The sequence below is a fragment of the Entelurus aequoreus genome, linkage group LG27 (genome assembly GCF_033978785.1).
Source record: "Entelurus aequoreus isolate RoL-2023_Sb linkage group LG27, RoL_Eaeq_v1.1, whole genome shotgun sequence".
Classification (NCBI taxonomy): Eukaryota; Metazoa; Chordata; class Actinopteri; order Syngnathiformes; family Syngnathidae; genus Entelurus; species Entelurus aequoreus.
The window spans coordinates 32181682-32200626 of NC_084757.1; the positions used below are offsets into that span (position 1 = coordinate 32181682).

The 18945-nt window shown below is 36.0% G+C and overlaps 1 protein-coding gene across 1 annotated transcript in view; it reads left to right on the forward strand.

Moving 5' to 3' along the window:
* Positions 1 to 18945, forward strand: part of atp10a (ATPase phospholipid transporting 10A) — a 142890-nt gene that overhangs the window by 99748 nt on the left and 24197 nt on the right. The window contains exon 15 of the mRNA XM_062039313.1: positions 9594 to 9670. Coding sequence (XP_061895297.1) covers positions 9594 to 9670 — 77 coding nt within the window. The remainder of the gene's footprint in view (positions 1 to 9593; positions 9671 to 18945) is intronic.

The following is an 18945-nucleotide window of genomic DNA, read 5'->3' on the forward strand; positions in this document are numbered from 1 at the left end:
AATATAAGCAAATTGAGCTAAAAAAATAAATAAATGAAAGCTAGCATACTAACAGTTCTATGCTAACAGGTTAAAAAAGCATGCTTACAGTTGGCATTATTGACTAAAAAAATCTAGCATGCTAATGTTAGCATGATAAAATGTAACTCTGACATGCGTCAAGTACCAAAATATTTTACTTGGATGTGTGTACCTGAATTTTTTTTAAATGCTAGCCTGCTAATGTTAGCATGCATCAAGTACCACAATGTGACTGAGGTGTATACCTGCTAAGTTAGCAAAAAAGGTAGCTAGTTAGTATTAAAATGCTAACGCCAGATAGCATCAAGTAACAAAAAATATAAGCAAAATTAGCTAAAAATAAATAAAAAATAAAGCTTGCATACTAACAGTTCAAAAAAGAATGCTTACTGTTAGCATTAGTGAAATACCAAAATATGTGGCTAAAAAATCTAGCATGCTATTGTTAGCATGATAAAATGTAACTCTGACATGCGTCAAGTACCACAATATTTTACTCGGATGTGTGTACCTGAATTTTTTTTTAAATGCTAGCCTGCTAATGTTAGCATGCATCAAAATGCTAGCCTGCTAATGTTAGCATGCATCAAGTACCACAACATGACTGAGGTGTATACCTGCTAAGTTAGCAAAAAAGGTAGCTAGTTAGTATTAAAATGCTAACGCCAGATAGCATCAAGTAACAAAAAATATACGCAAAATTAGCTAAAAATAAATAAAAAATAAAGCTAGCATACTAACAGTTCAAAAAAGAATGCTTACTGTTAGCATTAGTGAAATACCAAAATATGTGGCTAAAAAATCCAACATGCTAATGTTGGAATGATAAAATGTAACTCTGACATGCGTCAAGTACCAAAATATTTTACTCGGATGTGTGTACCTGAATTTTTTTGAAATGCTAGCCTGCTAATGTCAGCATGCATCAATTACCACAACATGACTTAGGTGTATACCTGCTAAGTTAGCAAAAAAGGTAGCTAGTTAGTATTAAAATGCTAACGCCAGATAGCATCAAGTAACAGAAAATATAAGCAAAATGAGCTAAAAAAATAAATAAATGAAAGCTAGCATACTAACAGTTCTATGCTAACAGGTTAAAAAAGCATGCTTACAGTTGGCATTATTGACTAAAAAAATCTAGCATGCTAATGTTAGCATGATAAAATGTAACTCTGACATGCGTCAAGTACCAAAATATTTTGCTTGGATGTGTGTACCTGAATTTTTTTTTAAATGCTAGCCTGCTAATGTTAGCATGCATCAAGTACCACAATGTGACTGAGGTGTATACCTGCTGAGTTAGCAAAAAATGTAGCTAGTTAGTATTTAAATGCTAACGCCAGATAGCATCAAGTAACAAAAAATATAAGCAAAATTAGCTAAAAATAAATAAAAAATAAAGCTAGCATACTAACACTTCAAAAAAGAATGCTTACTGTTAGCATTAGTGAAATACCAAAATATGTGGCTAAAAAATCTAGCATGCTATTGTTAGCATGATAAAATGTAACTCTGACATGCGTCAAGTACCAAAATATTTTACTCGGATGTGTGTACCTGAATTTTTTTTTAAATGCTAGCCTGCTAATGTTAGCATGCATCAAGTACCAGAACATGACTGAGGTGTATACCTGCTAAGTTAGCAAAAAAGGTAGCTAGTTAGTATTAAAATGCTAACGCCAGATAGCATCAAGTAACAAAAAATAAACGCAAAATTAGCTAAAAATAAATAAAAAATAAAGCTAGCATACTAACAGTTCAAAAAAGAATGCTTACTGTTAGCATTATTGAAATACCAAAATATGTGGCTAAAAAATCCAACATGCTAATGTTAGCATGATAAAATGTAACTCTGACATGCGTCAAGTACCAAAATATTTTACTCGGATGTGTGTACCTGATTTTTTTTTTGTTAGCATGCATCAAGTACCACAATATAACTGAGGTGTATACCTATAAAATGAGCTGGGGGAAAAAAGCTAGCATACTAACGTTAGCATGCTAACCAGTATTATTCGTCATGTAAAAAAAAATCAGACACTGAGGTGTATACCTGCAAAGTTAACAAAAACGGTAGCAAGCTAGTATAAGAATGCTAACACCAGATAGAAAATATAAGCAAAATGAGCTTTAAAAAAAAAAGTTAGCATGCTAACAGGTTAAAAAAGGATGCTTACAGTTAGCATTAGTGAAATACCAAAATATGTGGCTAAAAAAATCTAGCATGCTAATGTTAGCATGATAAAATGTAACTCTGACATGCGTCAAGTACCAAAATATTTTACTTGGAGGTGTGTACCTGATTTTTTTTTTGTTAGCATGCATCAAGTACCACAATATAACTGAGGTGTATACCTATAAAATGAGCTGGGGGAAAAAAGCTAGCATACTAACGTTAGCATGCTAACCAGTATTATTCGTCATGTAAAAAAAAATCAGACACTGAGGTGTATACCTGCAAAGTTAACAAAAACGGTAGCAAGCTAGTATAAGAATGCTAACACCAGATAGAAAATATAAGCAAAATGAGCTTAAAAAAAAAAGTTAGCATGCTAACAGGTTAAAAAAGGATGCTTACAGTTAGCATTAGTGAAATACCAAAATATGTGGCTAAAAAAATCTAGCATGCTAATGTTAGCATGATAAAATGTAACTCTGACATGCGTCAAGTACCAAAATATTTTACTTGGAGGTGTGTACCTGAATTTTTTTTTTGTTAGCATGCATCAAGTACCACAATATAACTGAGGTGTGTACCTATAAAATGAGCTGGGGAAAAAAGCTAGCATACTAATGTTAGCATGCTAACCAGTATTATTCGTCATGTAAAAAAATATCAGACACTGAGGTGTATACCTGCTAAGTTAGCAAATAAGGTAGCTAGTTAGTATTAAAAGGCTAACGCCAGATAGCATCAAATCACAGAAAATACAAGCAAAATTAGCTAAAAATAAATAAAAAGCTAGCATACTAACAGTTCTATGCTAACAGAAAAAAGAATGCTTACAGTTAGCATTATTGAAATACCAAAATATGTGGCTAAAAAAATCTAGCATGCTAATGTTAGCATGATAAAATGTAACTCTGACATGCGTCAAGTACCAAAATATTTTACTTGGAGGTGTGTACCTGAATTTTTTTTTGTTAGCATGCATCAAGTACCACAATATAACTGAGGTGTATACATATAAAATGAGCTGGGGGAAAAAAAGCTAGCATACTAACGTTAGCATGCTAACCAGTATTATTCGTCATGTACACTGAGGTGTATACCTGCAAAGTTAACAAAAACGGTAGCAAGCTAGTATAAGAATGCTAACACCAGATAGAAAATATAAGCAAAATGAACTTTAAAAAAAAAAGCTAGCATACTAACAGTTCAATGCTAACAGTTCAAAAAAGAATGCTTACAGTTAGCATTAATGAAATACCAAAATATGTGGCAAAAAAATTAGCATGCTAATGTTAGCATGATAAAATGTAACTCTGACAAGCGTCAAGTACCAAAATATTTTACTTAAAGGTGTGTACCTGGTTATTATTATTTTTGATAGCATGCATCAAGTACCACAAAATGACTGAGGTGTATACCTAAAGAATGAGCTGGGGAAAAAAGCTAGCATGCTAACGTTAGCATGCTAACCAGTATTATTCGTCATGTAAAAAAAACATCACACTGAGGTGTATACCTGCTAAGTTAGCAAATAAGGTAGCTAGTTAGTATTAAAGGCTAACGCCAGATAGCATCAAATCACAGAAAATACAAGCAAAATTAGCTAAAAATAAAAAATAAATAAAAAGCTAGCATACTAACAGTTCTATGCTAACAGAAAAAAGAATGCTTACAGTTAGCATTATTGAAATACCAAAATATGTGGCTAAAAAAATCTAGCATGCTAATGTTAGCATGATAAAATGTAACTCTGACATGCGTCAAGTACCAAAATATTTTACTTGGAGGTGTGTACCTGATTTTTTTTTTGTTAGCATGCATCAAGTACCACAATATAACTGAGGTGTATACCTATAAAATGAGCTGGGGGAAAAAAAGCTAGCATACTAACGTTAGCATGCTAACCAGTATTATTCGTCATGTAAAAAAATATCAGACACTGAGTTGTATACCTGCTAAGTTAGCAAAAAAGGTAGCTAGTTAGTATTAAAAGGCTAACGCCAGATAGCATCAAATCACAGAAAATACAAGCAAAATTAGCTAAAAATAAATAAAAAGCTAGCATACTAACAGTTCTATGCTAACAGAAAAAAGAATGCTTACAGTTAGCATTATTGAAATACCAAAATATGTGGCTAAAAAAATCTAGCATGCTAATGTTAGCATGATAAAATGTAACTCTGACATGCGTCAAGTACCAAAATATTTTACTTGGAGGTGTGTACCTGAATTTTTTTTTGTTAGCATGCATCAAGTACCACAATATAACTGAGGTGTATACATATAAAATGAGCTGGGGGAAAAAAAGCTAGCATACTAACGTTAGCATGCTAACCAGTATTATTCGTCATGTAAAAAAATATCAGACACTGAGGTGTATACCTGCAAAGTTAACAAAAACGGTAGCAAGCTAGTATAAGAATGCTAACACCAGATAGAAAATATAAGCAAAATGAGCTTAAAAAAAAAAAGTTAGCATGCTAACAGGTTAAAAAAGGATGCTTACAGTTAGCATTAGTGAAATACCAAAATATGTGGCTAAAAAAATCTAGCATGCTAATGTTAGCATGATAAAATGTAACTCTGACAAGCATCAAGTGCTAAAATATTTTACTCTGAGGTGTGTACCTGAATTTTTTTTTAAATGCTAGCCTGCTAATGTTAGCATGCATCAAGTACCACAACATGACTGAGGTGTATACCTGCTAAGTTAGCAAAAAAAGGTAGCTAGTTAGTATTAAAATGCTAACGCCAGATAGCATCAAGTAACAAAAAATATACGCAAAATTAGCTAAAAATAAATACAAAATAAAGCTAATTAATGCTAATCTTCAGTGTGTCTGTTGGTGTAATATAAACATAATTTGTTGAACACAACATCACGGCCGTTAGCAAGGGAAAAAAACGCACGGTTTTTATAAGCCGCAGGGTTCAAAGCGGCTTATAGTGGGGAAAATAAGGTAACCTGGCAGATTGGAGGGCAGTCAGATTGTATTTTGGTTGTTTTTGGAATAAATTCCATAAAAATGTTTATCTTCGCAGCCTTTGGGACCATAAAAAGGTGTGATTGTGGTGAGTCAGGCAGATGTGCTGAGGAGAAGGTTCTAGAAGGGAGGGCTTCACACCCACAGTGCATGTCTGCATGCGGTCTAAACATGTCTCAGTAAATCAGGGCCAGTAATGAAAGCCAAACCTGATGACCCCAGCAACTATTTATTTGTTCCCCAGTTTTTTTGGCCAGACAGCACTTTGTCAGCGAGGAGAGTGCCGCAGCTGGGAGGCCGGGTGATGCTGGAGCTCCGGCAGCAACGCTAGCGGAGCACTGGACGATAGGGGGAGAGGCGATACAGATTGTGCGCTGATTGCGAAGCACGCTCGTAAAGTCGATACATGATGGCTTCCAATCAGTGCAAGCTGTTGTCTTCTTACCAGCTAGTGCCACTTTGGCCTTTGTGTGCAGCCCTGCAGCACTCTTTCATCTAACTATTATAATCAACTGGCGACCTGCCGCCTTTTGCTGCAGACTGCTAGAAACATTTAAGGGCAAAATATGTTGTATTTTGTATTTCATTAATTGTTCACTGTAAACATATTATTGTTAGCATAGTAATGTTAGCATGCTAGCTTTTTTAGCTCATTTTGCTGGTATACACCTCAGTGTCATATTGTTATTTCACCAATGCTAACTGTAAACATGTTATTGTTAGCATGTTAGCATAGTAATGTTAGCATGCTAGCTTTTTTAGCTCATTTTGCTGGTATACACCTCAGTGTCATATTGTTATTTCACTAATGCTAACAGTAAACATATTATTGTTAGCATGTTAGCATAGTAATGTTAGCATGCTAGCTTTTTTTGCTCATTTTGCTGGTATACACCTCAGTGTCATATTGTTATTTCACCAATGCTAACTGTAAACATGTTATTGTGAGCATGTTAGCACATTACTGTTAGCATGCTGCCTTTTTTAGCTCATTTTTCAGTTACACACCTCAGTGTCATATTGCTATTTCACCATTTTGCTAACTGTAAACATGCTACTGTTAGCATAGTACTGTTAGCATGCTACCTTTTTTTAAAGCTTAGTTTGCCAGTATACACCTCAGTGTCATATTGTGTTATTTCATTAACGATAACAGTAAACATGCGTTTGTTAGCATAGTACTGTTAGCATGCTAGCTTTTTTAGCTCATTTTGCTGGTACACACTTCAGTGTCATATTGTTATTTCACCATTTTGCTAACTGTAAACATGCTATTGTTAGCATAGTACTGTTAGCATGCTAGCTTTTTAGCTCATTTTGCTGTTAATACACTTCAGTGTCATATTGTTATTTCACCATTTTGCTAACTGTAAACAAGCTATTGTTAGCATAGTACTGATAGCATGCTAGTTTTTTAGCTCATTTTTCTGGTATACACCTCAGTGTCATATTGTTATTTCACCATTTTGCTAACACTAAACATGCTATTGTTAGCATAGTAATGTTAGCATGCTAGCTTTTTAGCTCATTTTGCCGGTATACACCTCAGTGTCATATTGTGTTATTTCACTAATGCTAACTGTAAACATTTTATTGTTAGCATAGTACAGTCAGCATGTTACCTTTTTTAGCTAATTTTTCAGGTATACACCTCAGTGTCATATTGTTATTTCACAAATGCTAACTGTAAACATGCTATTGTTAGCGTAGTATAGTCAGCATGCTATCATTTTATCTCAACATGCTTTTGTTAGCATGTTAGCATTGTACTGTCAGCAAACTAGCTTTTTTAGCTCATTTTGCCGGTATACACCTCAGTGTCATTATTGATATTTCACTAATGCTAACTGTAAACATGCTATTGTTAGCATAGCGCTGTCGGCATAATAGCATCTTTAGCTCATTTTGCTGTTATACACCTCAGTGTCATTTTGTGTTATTTCACTAATGTTAACTGTAGAAAAAGTTTTTGTTAGCGTGTTAGCATAGTACTGTTAGCATGATAGCTGTTTTTTTTTTTTTTTACTAAAATGGCCCCCGCATTCTTTGATTTGTCAGTCTTTGACCTTTAGTGGAAAAGGTTTGGGCACCAACAAATATGACACTGAAGGTGTATACCTGCTAAGTTAGCTAAGAAATATAGCATATGTTAATGTTAGCATTTTAAAATGGTAACTGTAACATGTGTCAAGTAACAAAATACATTACTGAAAGGTGTTTACCAGATTTTTTTTTAAATATCAGCCTGCTAACATTAGCTTGCATTAAAATATGACTGAGGTGCATACCTACAAAATTAACTTAAAAAAGCTAGTAGTCCAAGAGTACGTTAACAGGTATTATTCGTCAAGTAACAAAATATGACACTGAGATGTATACGTGCTAATTTAGCTAAAAATGTAGCATATGCTAATGTTAGCATGTTAAAATGTTAACTAACATGCGTCAAGTATCAAAATGAGGTGTGTACCTGAAAATATTTTTCCAAAATGCTAGCCTGCTAACATTAGCTTGCATCAAGTACCAAATTCGCAACCAAAAAAAAGCAAGCATTCTAAAAAACATTAGCATGCTAACAGGTATCATTAGTCATGTAAAAAAATATTTAACGCTGAGGTGTATACTTGCAAAATTAGCAAAAAAGCTAGCATTAACATGCGTCAAGTACCGAAATATATTACTCTGAGGTGTGTACCTGAAAATATTTTTCCAAAATGCTAGCCTGCTAACATTAGCTTGCATCAAGTACCAAATTCGCCAAAAAAAAGCTAGCATACTAACCAACATTAGCATGCTAAAAGGTATTATTAGTCAAGTAACAAAATATTTGACTTGCAAAATGCGCAAAAAAGCTAGCATGCTAGCATTGACTTACAATCAAGTACCAAATTTCCTATAAAAAAAACTAGCATTCGATTCAACATTAGCATGCTAACAGGTATTATTAGTAAAGTAACAAAATATTTGACTTGCAAAATGAGCAACAAAGTTGCATTCTAAAATTAACTTACATCAAGTACCAAAATTGCTATAAAAAAGCTAGCATACTAACCAACATTAGCATGCTAACAGGTATTAGTAAAGTAACAAAATATTTGATTTGCAAAATGAGCAAAAAAGCTAGAACGCTAGCCAACATTAGCATGCTAAAAGGTATTATTAGTAAAGTAACAAAATATTTGACTTGCAAAATGAGCAAAAAAGCTAGCATGCTAACCAACATTAGCATGCTAAAACGTATTATTAGTAAAGTAACAAAATATTTGACTTACAGAATTAGCAAAAAAGCTACCATGCTAACCAACATCAGCATGCTAACAGGTATTATTAGTAAAGTAACAAAATATTTGACTTGCAAAATGAGCAAAAAAGCTAGCATGCTAACATTAACTTACATCAAGTACCAAATTTGCTATAAAAAGCTAGCATGCTAACCAACATTAGCATGCTAAAAGGTATTAGTAAAGTAACAAAATATTTGACTTGCAAAATGAACAAAAAAGCAAGCATACTAACCAACATTAGCATGCTAACAGGTATCATTAGTCATGTAACAAAATATTTGACTTGCAAAATGAGCAAAAAAGCTAGCATGCTAACCAACATTAGCATGCTAAAAGGTATCATTAGTCAAGTAGCAAAATATATGACTTGCAAAATGAGCAAAATATCTAGCATACTAACATTGACTTACATCAAGTACCAAATTTGCTATAAAAAAAACTAGCGTTCTAACCAACAGTAGCATGCTAAAAGTTATTTTTAATCAAGTAACAAAATATTTGACTTGCAAAATAGCTAGCATGCTAATATTAGCTTGCATCAAGTACCAAATTTGCTATAAAAAAAAAAGCTAGGATACTAACCAACATTAGCATGCTAAAAGGTATTTTTAGTCAAGTAACAAAATATTTGACTTGCAAAATAAGCAAAAAAGCTAGCATGCTAACCAACATATAGCATGCTAACAGGTATCTTTAGTAAAGTAGCAAAATATTTGACTTGCAAAATGAGCAAAAAAGCTAGCATGCTAATATTAGAATGCTAACGATTGTGCCAACCCCTGAGTTAGTGCCACCTTAGCGTTGTGAGAATGGAGTTTGCACCATAGCGAGGAGGAGTTCTTGTCGTGTTCCTCTGAGGTGAGAAGACAGATGGCGCTCATCAGCTTCTTGGATGAAGACGCTTTGGCAAGCTCGGCGGCAACATGCTAACCCACGTCTGCCAATCTTCCCACAGTGCATCTCTCTGTCCATCGAAAATAAGCAACATGTTTGTCGGGCAGCGTGGTGGTTCAGAGGTTAGCGCGTTCGATTCCCAGATGAAGAACCAAATAGCAAGGCTGCGCTCTTTTCCACAGACTCCATTCGGTTTCCTTTGGTCTCACAGGACGGTCTTTTGTTCCACCTCAGGTGACGGGGCCAACGACGTCAGCATGATCCAGGTGGCCGACGTGGGCGTGGGCATTTCCGGGCAGGAGGGCATGCAGGTAAAATGTCTGCAAGAACACATTTGAGTATTTCAAGTAGGTGTCTGAGGTACTGATCAAGTAGGTTCAAGTAGGTGTCAGAGGTACCGATCAAGTAGGTTCAAGTAGGTGTCAGAGGTACTGATCAAGTAGGTTCAAGTAGGTGTCAGAGGTACCGGTCAAGTAGGTTCAAGTAGGTGTCAGAGGTTTTGATTGATTGATTGAGACTTTTATTAGTAGGTTGCACAGTGAAGTACATATTCCGTACAATTGACCACTAAATGGTAACACCCGAATAAGTTTTTCAACTTGTTTAAGTCGGGGTCCACTTAAATTGATTCATGATACAGATATATACTATCATATATACTATCATCATAATACAGTCATCACACAAGATAATCACATTGAATTATTTACATTATTTACAATCAGGGGTGTGGATGGGGGGGGGTATGGACATCAAGTAGTGGACATAGAGAGAGAGAGAGAGAGAGAGAGAGAGAGAGAGAGAGAGAGAGAGAGAGAGAGAGAGAGAGAGAGAGAGAGAGAGAGAGAGAGAGATCAGAAGGCATAAGAAAAAGAAAAAGTATCTGCATTTGATTGTTTACATTTGATTATTAGCAATCCGGGGAGGGTGTTAGTTTAGGGTTGTAGCTGCCTGGAGGTGAACTTTTATTGCGGTTTTGAAGGAGGATAGAGATGCCCTTTCTTTTATACCTGTTGGGAGCGCATTCCACATTGATGTGGCATAGAAAAATAATGAGTTAAGACCTTTGTTAGTTCGGAATCTGGGTTTAACGTGGTTAGTGGAGCTCCCCCTGGTGTTGTGGTTATGGCGGTCATTTACGTTAAGGAAGTAGTTTGACATGTACTTCGGTATCAGGGAGGTGTAGCGGATTTTATAGACTAGGCTCAGTGCAAGTTGTTTAACTCTGTCCTCCACCCTGAGCCAGCCCACTTTGGAGAAGTGGGTAGGAGTGAGGTGTGATCTGGGGTGGAGGTCTAGAAGTAATCTGACTAGCTTGTTCTGGGATGTTTGGAGTTTAGATTTGAGGGTTTTGGAGGTGCTAGGGTACCAGGAGGTGCATGCATAATCGAAAAAGGGTTGAACGAGAGTTCCCGCCAGAATCCTCAAGGTGCTTTTGTTGACCAGAGAGGAAATTCTGTAGAGAAATCTCGTTCGTTGGTTAACCTTTTTGATTACCTTGGTTGCCATTTTGTCACAGGAAAGGTTAGCCTCTAGAATGGAACCTAGGTAGGTGACCTCATCTTTCCTGGTGATGACACTGTCACCTACTTTTATGGTGAAGTCATTGACTCTCTTAAGTTTGATGTGGGACCCAAATAGGATGGATTCTGTTTTACCCAAGTGTATGGATAGCTTGTTGTCAGCGAGCCAGGTGCAAATTCTACAGAGCTCAGCACTGAGGATTTTCTCCACCTGTGACTTGTCCTTGTCGGATACCAGCAGGGCCGAGTCATCCGCAAACAAGAACAATTCAGTCGCATGCCGATGACATGTCGTTTATGTATATTAGGAACAGTAAAGGTCCCAATATACTGCCTTGGGGGACTCCACAGCTTACTGAGAGAGGGGGGGGGGGGGGGACACGGTGCCGTTCACCTCTACCACCTGCTCCCTCCCCTCCAAGTAAGATTGCATCCAGCTCCATGAGGTTTTGTTAAATCCGATTGCTCTGAGCTTATCCAACAGTATAGCGTGGTTAACGGTGTCAAAGGCCTTCTGAAGGTCCAGCATGACCATGCCGCAGTATTTGCCCGCGTCCACCTCATGTTTGATGTGGTCGGTCAGATAGAGAAGGCATGTGTCAGTGGAGTGGTTAGTTCTGAAGCCGGATTGGAATTTGTACATGAGTTTATTAGTGGCAAGGTAACTATCGACCTGTTCATAAACTATTTTCTCCATTACTTTCGAGATGGAACTGAGAATAGAAACAGGTCGGTAGTTGCCAGGTTCCAATTTGCTTCCTTTTTTAAAGAGGGGAGTTACTCTTGCTATCTTGAAATCTTTTGGTACTTGGCCTTGTGTAATTGATAGGTTTATTATGTGCGTGATGATTGGGGCAATGATGGAGGCAGAGTCCCTGAGGAATCTGGAGGGAATATTATCAAGGCCGGTGGCCTTGTTAGGGTGGAGCGCGCTCAATTTTTTTAAACACCTCATCAGCTGTGACCATTTCTAATTTGAAATCATCGTTGGATACTCCTAGCTTTCTGTAGAAGGCTTTAATGTGTTCTACACCAAAGCGACCAGAGTGGTGGGACAGCTTATTGACTAGAGTTGCGGCTATGCTGGTGAAAAAGATGTTAAGTCTGCTAGCGACCTCCATTTTGTCTGTAATGAGGGAGTCACCCTCCTTGATGCTGATGTTGGTGAGTCTTGCTTTAAGTTTCTGGCTGCAACCAGGAAGCTGGTTGTTGAGAATTTTCCAGAGCTCACGTGGCTTATTCATGTTTTCCTCTATTTTGTCGTTAATGTAATTTTTTTTAAAGGATTTAGTCAGGTTGGTTGACTTATTTCTTAATTTATTGCATTGCTTTTTGAGAGTAGAAAGGAGTAATTTGAGGTTGATATTATTGGGTTGTTTATCTACTTCTGTTTTACATTTTTGGTATTCAGAGTATTTCCTGTCTCTGTCTTTTATGGCAGCTAATAGGTCCGGATTCATCCATGGTTCCGAGCGGGCTTTGATCCTGACTGTTTTCACGGGAGCCATGTCATTTAGTATCTCTAGGAACGCCGTTTTGAAGCGATCCCAAGTGACATCGACCAGGTTGCTCGCGAGCACAGGGGACCAGTCCCACTCATCTAATTTTAAATTGAAATTGTCATTGGAGTATTTTTTGAGGGATCTGGATTGGGCTGTTATGTGGCCATTGGCTTTAGGTTTAGCTATTTTACGGGTGCAGAAGGTTAGATAGTGGTCGCTAAGACCACAGATCATGACCCCACTATTTTTTATTTTAGGCCGGTCTGAAGTGAGAATGAGATCTATGGTTGATTGGGTGGAATCACACACCCTTGTGTACCGGTCAAGTAGGTTCAAGTAGGTGTCAGAGGTACCGATCAAGTAGGTTCAAGTAGGTGTCAGAAGTACCGATCAAGTAGGTTCAAGTCGGTGTCAGAGGTACCGATCAAGTAGGTGACAGAGGTACCGATCAAGTAGGTTCAAGTAGGTGTCAGAGGTACCGACCAAGTAGGTTCAAGTAGCCGTCAGAGGTACCGTTCAAGTAGGTTCAAGTAGCTGTCAGAGGTACCGTTCAAGTAGGTTCAAGTAGGTGTCAGAGGTACCGATCAAGTAGGTTCAAGTAGGTGTCAGAGGTAGTAGGTTCAAGTAGGTGTCAGAGGTACCGATCAAGTAGGTTCAAGTAGGTGTCAGAGGTACCGATCAAGTAGGTTCAAGTAGGTGTCAGAGGTACCGATCAAGTAGGTTCAAGTAGGTGTCAGAGGTACCGATCAAGTAGGTTCAAGTAGGTGTCAGAGGTACCGATCAAGTAGGTTCAAGTAGCTGTCAGAAGTACCGATCAAGTAGGTTCAAGTAGGTGTCAGAGGTAGTAGGTTCAAGTAGGTGTCAGAGGTACCGGTCAAGTAGGTTCAAGTAGGTATCAGAGGTACCGATCAAGTAGGTTCAAGTAGGTGTCAGAGGTACCGATCAAGTAGGTTCAAGTAGGTGTCAGAGGTACCGGTCAAGTAGGTTCAAGTAGGTGTCAAAGGTACCGATCAAGTAGGTTCAAGTAGGTGTCAGAGGTACCGATCAAGTAGGTTCAAGTAGGTGTCAGAGGTAGTAGGTTCAAGTAGGTGTCAGAGGTACCGTTCAAGTAGGTGTCAGAGGTAGTAGGTTCAAGTAGGTGTCAGAGGTACCGGTCAAGTAGGTTCAAGTAGGTGTCAGAGGTACCGATCAAGTAGGTTCAAGTAGGTGTCAGAGGTACCGATCAAGTAGGTTCAAGTAGGTGTCAGAGGTACCGGTCAAGTAGGTTCAAGTAGGTGTCAAAGGTACCGATCAAGTAGGTTCAAGTAGGTGTCAGAAGTAGTAGGTTCAAGTAGGTGTCAGAGGTACTGATCAAGTAGGTTCAAGTAGGTGTCAGAGGTACCGATCAAGTAGGTTCAAGTAGGTGTCAGAGGTACCGGTCAAGTAGGTTCAAGTAGGTGTCAGAGGTACCGATCAAGTAGGTTCAAGTAGGTGTCAGCGGTACCGATCAAGTAGGTTCAAGTAGGTGTCAGAGGTACCGATCAAGTAGGTTCAAGTAGGTGTCAGAGGTACCGATCAAGTAGGTTCAAGTAGGTGTCAGCGGTACCGATCAAGTAGGTTCAAGTAGGTGTCAGAGGTACCGATCAAGTAGGTTCAAGTAGGTGTCAGAGGTACCGGTCAAGTAGGTTCAAGTAGGTGTCAGAGGTAGTAGGTTCAAGTAAGTGTCAGAGGTACCGATCAAGTAGGTTCAAGTAGGTGTCAGAGGTACCGATCAAGTAGGTTCAAGTAGGTGTCAGAGGTACCGATCAAGTAGGTTCAAGTAGGTGTCAGAGGTACCGGTCAAGTAGGTTCAAGTAGGTGTCAGAGGTACCGATCAAGTAGGTTCAAGTAGGTGTCAGAGGTACCGATCAAGTAGGTTCAAGTAGGTGTCAGAGGTACCGATCAAGTAGGTTCAAGTAGGTGTCAGAGGTACCGATCAAGTAGGTTCAAGTAGGTGTCAGAGGTACTGATCAAGTAGGTTCAAGTAGGTGTCAGAGGTACTGATCAAGTAGGTTCAAGTAGGTGTCAGAGGTACCGATCAAGTAGGTTCAAGTAGGTGTCAGAGGTACCGATCAAGTAGGTTCAAGTAGGTGTCAGAGGTACCGATCGCCATTGGATTTAATTCGCCCCTTGATGCTAAAGTTTAGTGCGTTTAGTAAGCACTACTGAGACGTTTGGTGTGGCAACACGAGCATAGCTACGTGAGCTACATGCTAACTTTACATTTTAACATCATCTTAAAGGCCTACTGAAACCCACTACTACCGACCACGCAGTCTGATAGTTTATATATCAATGATGAAATCTTAACATTATAACACATGCCAATACGGCCGGGTTAACTTATAAAGTGACATTTTAAATTTGCCGCTAAACTTCCGGTTCGAAACGCCTCTGAGGATGACGTTTGCGCGTGACGTAGCCCGGCGAACACGAGTATGCCTTCCACATTGAAGCCAATACGAAAAAGCTCTGTTTTCATTTCATAATTCCACAGTATTCTGGACATCTGTGTTCGTGAATCTGTTGCAATCATGTTCATTGCATTATGGAGAAGGAAGCTGAGCAAGCAAAGAAGAAAGTTGTCGGTGCGAAATGGACGTATTTTTCGAACGTAGTCAGCAACAACAGTACACAGCCGGCGCTTCTTTGTTTACATTACCGGAAGATGCAGTCAAGATGGAAGAACTCGGATAACAGAGACTCTAACCAGGAGGACTTTTGACTTCGATACACAGACGCCTGTAGAGAACTGGGACAACACAGACTCTTACCAGGATTACTTTGATTTGGATGACAAAAACGCAGACGTGCTACTGTGAGTATGCAGCTTTGGCTTCTAAACATTTGATCGCTTGACCGTATGTGCGCAACTTTTTTTTGCGTATGTACGTAACTTTTTAAAAATATATAAGCTTTATGAACCTTGGGTTAGGTGAACGGTCTTTTGGGCTGAGTGATTGTGTGTGTTGATCAGGTGTTTGAATTGTATTGGCGTGTTCTATGGAGCTAGGAGCTAGCAGAGGAGCTAGGAGCTAGCGTAACAAACACGCAGGTGTTTTTATGCAGGATTAATTTGTGGCATGTTAAATATAAGCCTGGTTGTGTTGTGGCTAATAGAGTATATATATGTCTTGTGTTTATTTACTGTTGTAGTCATTCCCAGCTGAATATCAGGTCACCCCCGGCTCTCACAGCATCTTCCCTATCTGAGTAGCTTCAACTCCCCACTAGTCCTTCACTTGCACTTTACTCATCCACAAATCTTTCATCCTCGCTCAAATTAATGGGGAAATTGTCGCTTTCTCGGTCCGAATCTCTTTCACTTCATGCGGCCATCATTGTAAACAATAGGGAACTTTGCGTATATGTTCAACTGACTACGTCACGCTACTTCCGGTAGGGGCAAGCCTTTTTTTTATCAGATACCAAAAGTTGCAATCTTTATCGTCGTTGTTCTATACTAAATCCTTTCAGCAAAAATATGGCAATATCGCGAAATGATCAAGTATGACACATAGAATAGATCTGCTATCCCCGTTTAAATTAAAAAAATTAATTTCAGTAGGCCTTTAAGTTTGCAACATTAGCATAGCTATCTATGTGAGCAAACGTTTTTTTTTAATCCATGGTCCTCATATAGCGTGTGCATGTCTGACTTTGGTAGGGGGCAGGTAGGGGGCAGGTAGGGGGCAGGTCCCCCAGCTACCAACATGAGTGATGGTCCTGCTGAGCTCACCACTCCAGGAAGGTGATCTTGCCTGGAAAAAACCCCAATTTGCTCCCATCTGTTTATGCAAACGCTCTCTTAAAGCAACAGCGCCGAGATGTCACCTTGCTATTATTAGCCATCTCCCTGTGCAGCTGTGAAGTGGCACTAATTAGTGCTCTGCACAGCTCCACCACACACCTGTCACCTGTCACCTGTCACCTGTCACCCAGGTAGTAAACTCCCTCTTTAAAGCGGCGCTGTGAGGCGCATCCCCCTCACTGGCCACTAGGGGACAGCAAGGATTTTGTATCATCTCCAGACAAGGTGTTGGTTAATAAGGTCTAATTGGGAAAATACAACTATTTCTACTGTTATAATCAAAATATATTTTGTATTTAAATGTCTCTAAATTGCTAAAAAAAAAAAAAAAAAAACACAAAAAAAACAATAAAAATAAAAATCTTTAAACTGTTGTAAATATAGTTTTTTGGGTGAAATAAGTGATGTTTGGAATAATATCTTAAAATACGTCATTTATTGTTTTTAAATAGTTGCTAAAATAATGTGTTATTAGTAAAGTAATTTCAACAATTGTATTTTAATGTTAAACAAAATAACTATTTTTAGCAATAAATTAAGAAATTAGTTTAGGAGGTTATTTTCAACGGTTTTCTTTGAATGTTCAATCAATCAATCAATGTTTATTTATATAGTTAATGTTAAATAAAAAAAAATCAATAATAATTTCATAACCTCCTAAAATAATTTCTTATTTTATTGCTAAAAATAGATTGTATTTCTTGATTTTTTCTGTATTTTATTTAACATTAAAATATAATTGTTGAAATTACCTTACTAATAACACATTAATTTTAGCAACCTTTTAAAAACACTGTATGACGTATTTTAAGATATTATTCCTTTAATCACTTATTTACCCCCAAAAAACTATATTTACAACAGTTTAAGGATTTTTTATTTATTTCTCTTTTTTGAGCAATTTAAAGACATTTAAATAAAAAATATATTTTTATACTTTTTAACAACAATTTTAATATTTCTATATTTCTTTATATTTCTATGACTTTTTTAAATTTTTACCTAACATTTAACATTTAAAATGACCTTAAATCATTTCATACCTGTATGTTAAAATATATAATGTATTTTTTTAAAATATATTTAACATTTAAAGACAACCGTGTAGAACAATCTCCTAAAATAATATCATAACTGCATGAAAAAATAAAACAAATATTTTTAACATGCAGTTATGATATTATTTTATGTTAAAAATATTTTTTTTATTTTAGGAGATTGTTCTACACGGTTGTCTTTAAATGTTAAATACATTTAAATATAGTTTTTTTGGGGAAATACGTGATTTTTGGAATAATCTTAAAATACATCATACATTGTTTTTAAATGGTTGCTAAAATGAATGTGTTATTAGTAAAGTAATTTCAACAATTATATTTTAATGTTAAATAAAATAATAGAAATACAGCCTATAAATTAAGAAATTATTTTAGGAGGTTATTTTCATCGGTTTTCTTCGAATGTTAAATAAATAAAAAATATTTTTAACATGCAGTTATGATATTATTTCAGGAGATTGTTCTACATGGTTGTCTTTAAATGTTAAATCCATTTAAAATATATATATTTTAAATATATATATTTTAACATGCAGGCATGAAATGATTTAAGAAGGTTATTTTAAATGTTAAATGTTAAAATAAAGAAGTCATAGAAATATAAAGAAATATAGAAATATTAAAATTGTTGTTAAAAAGTATAAAAAAATATTTTTTATTTAAATGTCTTTACTTTGCGAAAAAAAGAGAAATGGAAGAAATAATCCTTAAACTGTTGTAAATATAGTTTTTTAGGGGTTAATAAGTGATTTTTGGAATAATATCTTAAAATACGTCATACATTGTTTTTAAATGGTTGCTAAAATTAATGTGTTATTAGTAAAGTAATTTCAATAATTATATTTTAATGTTAAATAAAATAAATAAAAATTAAGAAATACAATCTATTTTTAGCAATAAATTAAGAAATTATTTTAGGAGGTTATTTTAAACGGTTGTCTTCAAATGTTAAATTTAAAAAAAAGAAAATATATATTTTTAACATGCAGTTATGATATGATTTTAGGAGATTGTTCTACACGGTTGTCTTTAAATACATTTTAAAAAAAATACAATATATATTTTAACATGCAGGTATTAAATTATTTAAGAAGGTTGTTTTAAATGTTAGGTGTGACTAAAGAAAACCCATAGAAATATACAGAAATAATGAAATATTAAAATTGTTGCTATAAAGTATACAAATACATTTTATATTTAAATATTTTTAAATTGCGAGAAAAAAAAAAAGAAAAAAAAAATCCTTAGACTGTAGTAAATATAGTTTTTTGGGGTGAAATAAGTGATTCTTGGAATAATATCTTAAAATACGTCATACATTGTTTTTAAATGGTTGCTAAAATATTGTGTTATTAGTAAAGTAATTTCAACAATTATATTTTAATGTTAAATAAAATAAAATAAAAACAGTTTTTAGCAATAAATTAAGAAATTATTTTAGGAGGTTATTTTAAACGGTTGTCTTTTAAATGTTAAAAAAGAAAAAAAGGATTACTATTCATTTTTAACATGCAGTTATGAAATTCTTTTTAGGAGATTGTTTGACATGGTTGTCTTTAAATGTTAAATAAATAAAAAACACATGCAGTTGTAAAATGATTTAAGAAGGTTATTTTAAAGGTTGTCTTTAAATGTTGAGTACAATCGAGAAAAGTAATCGAAATACAATCTATT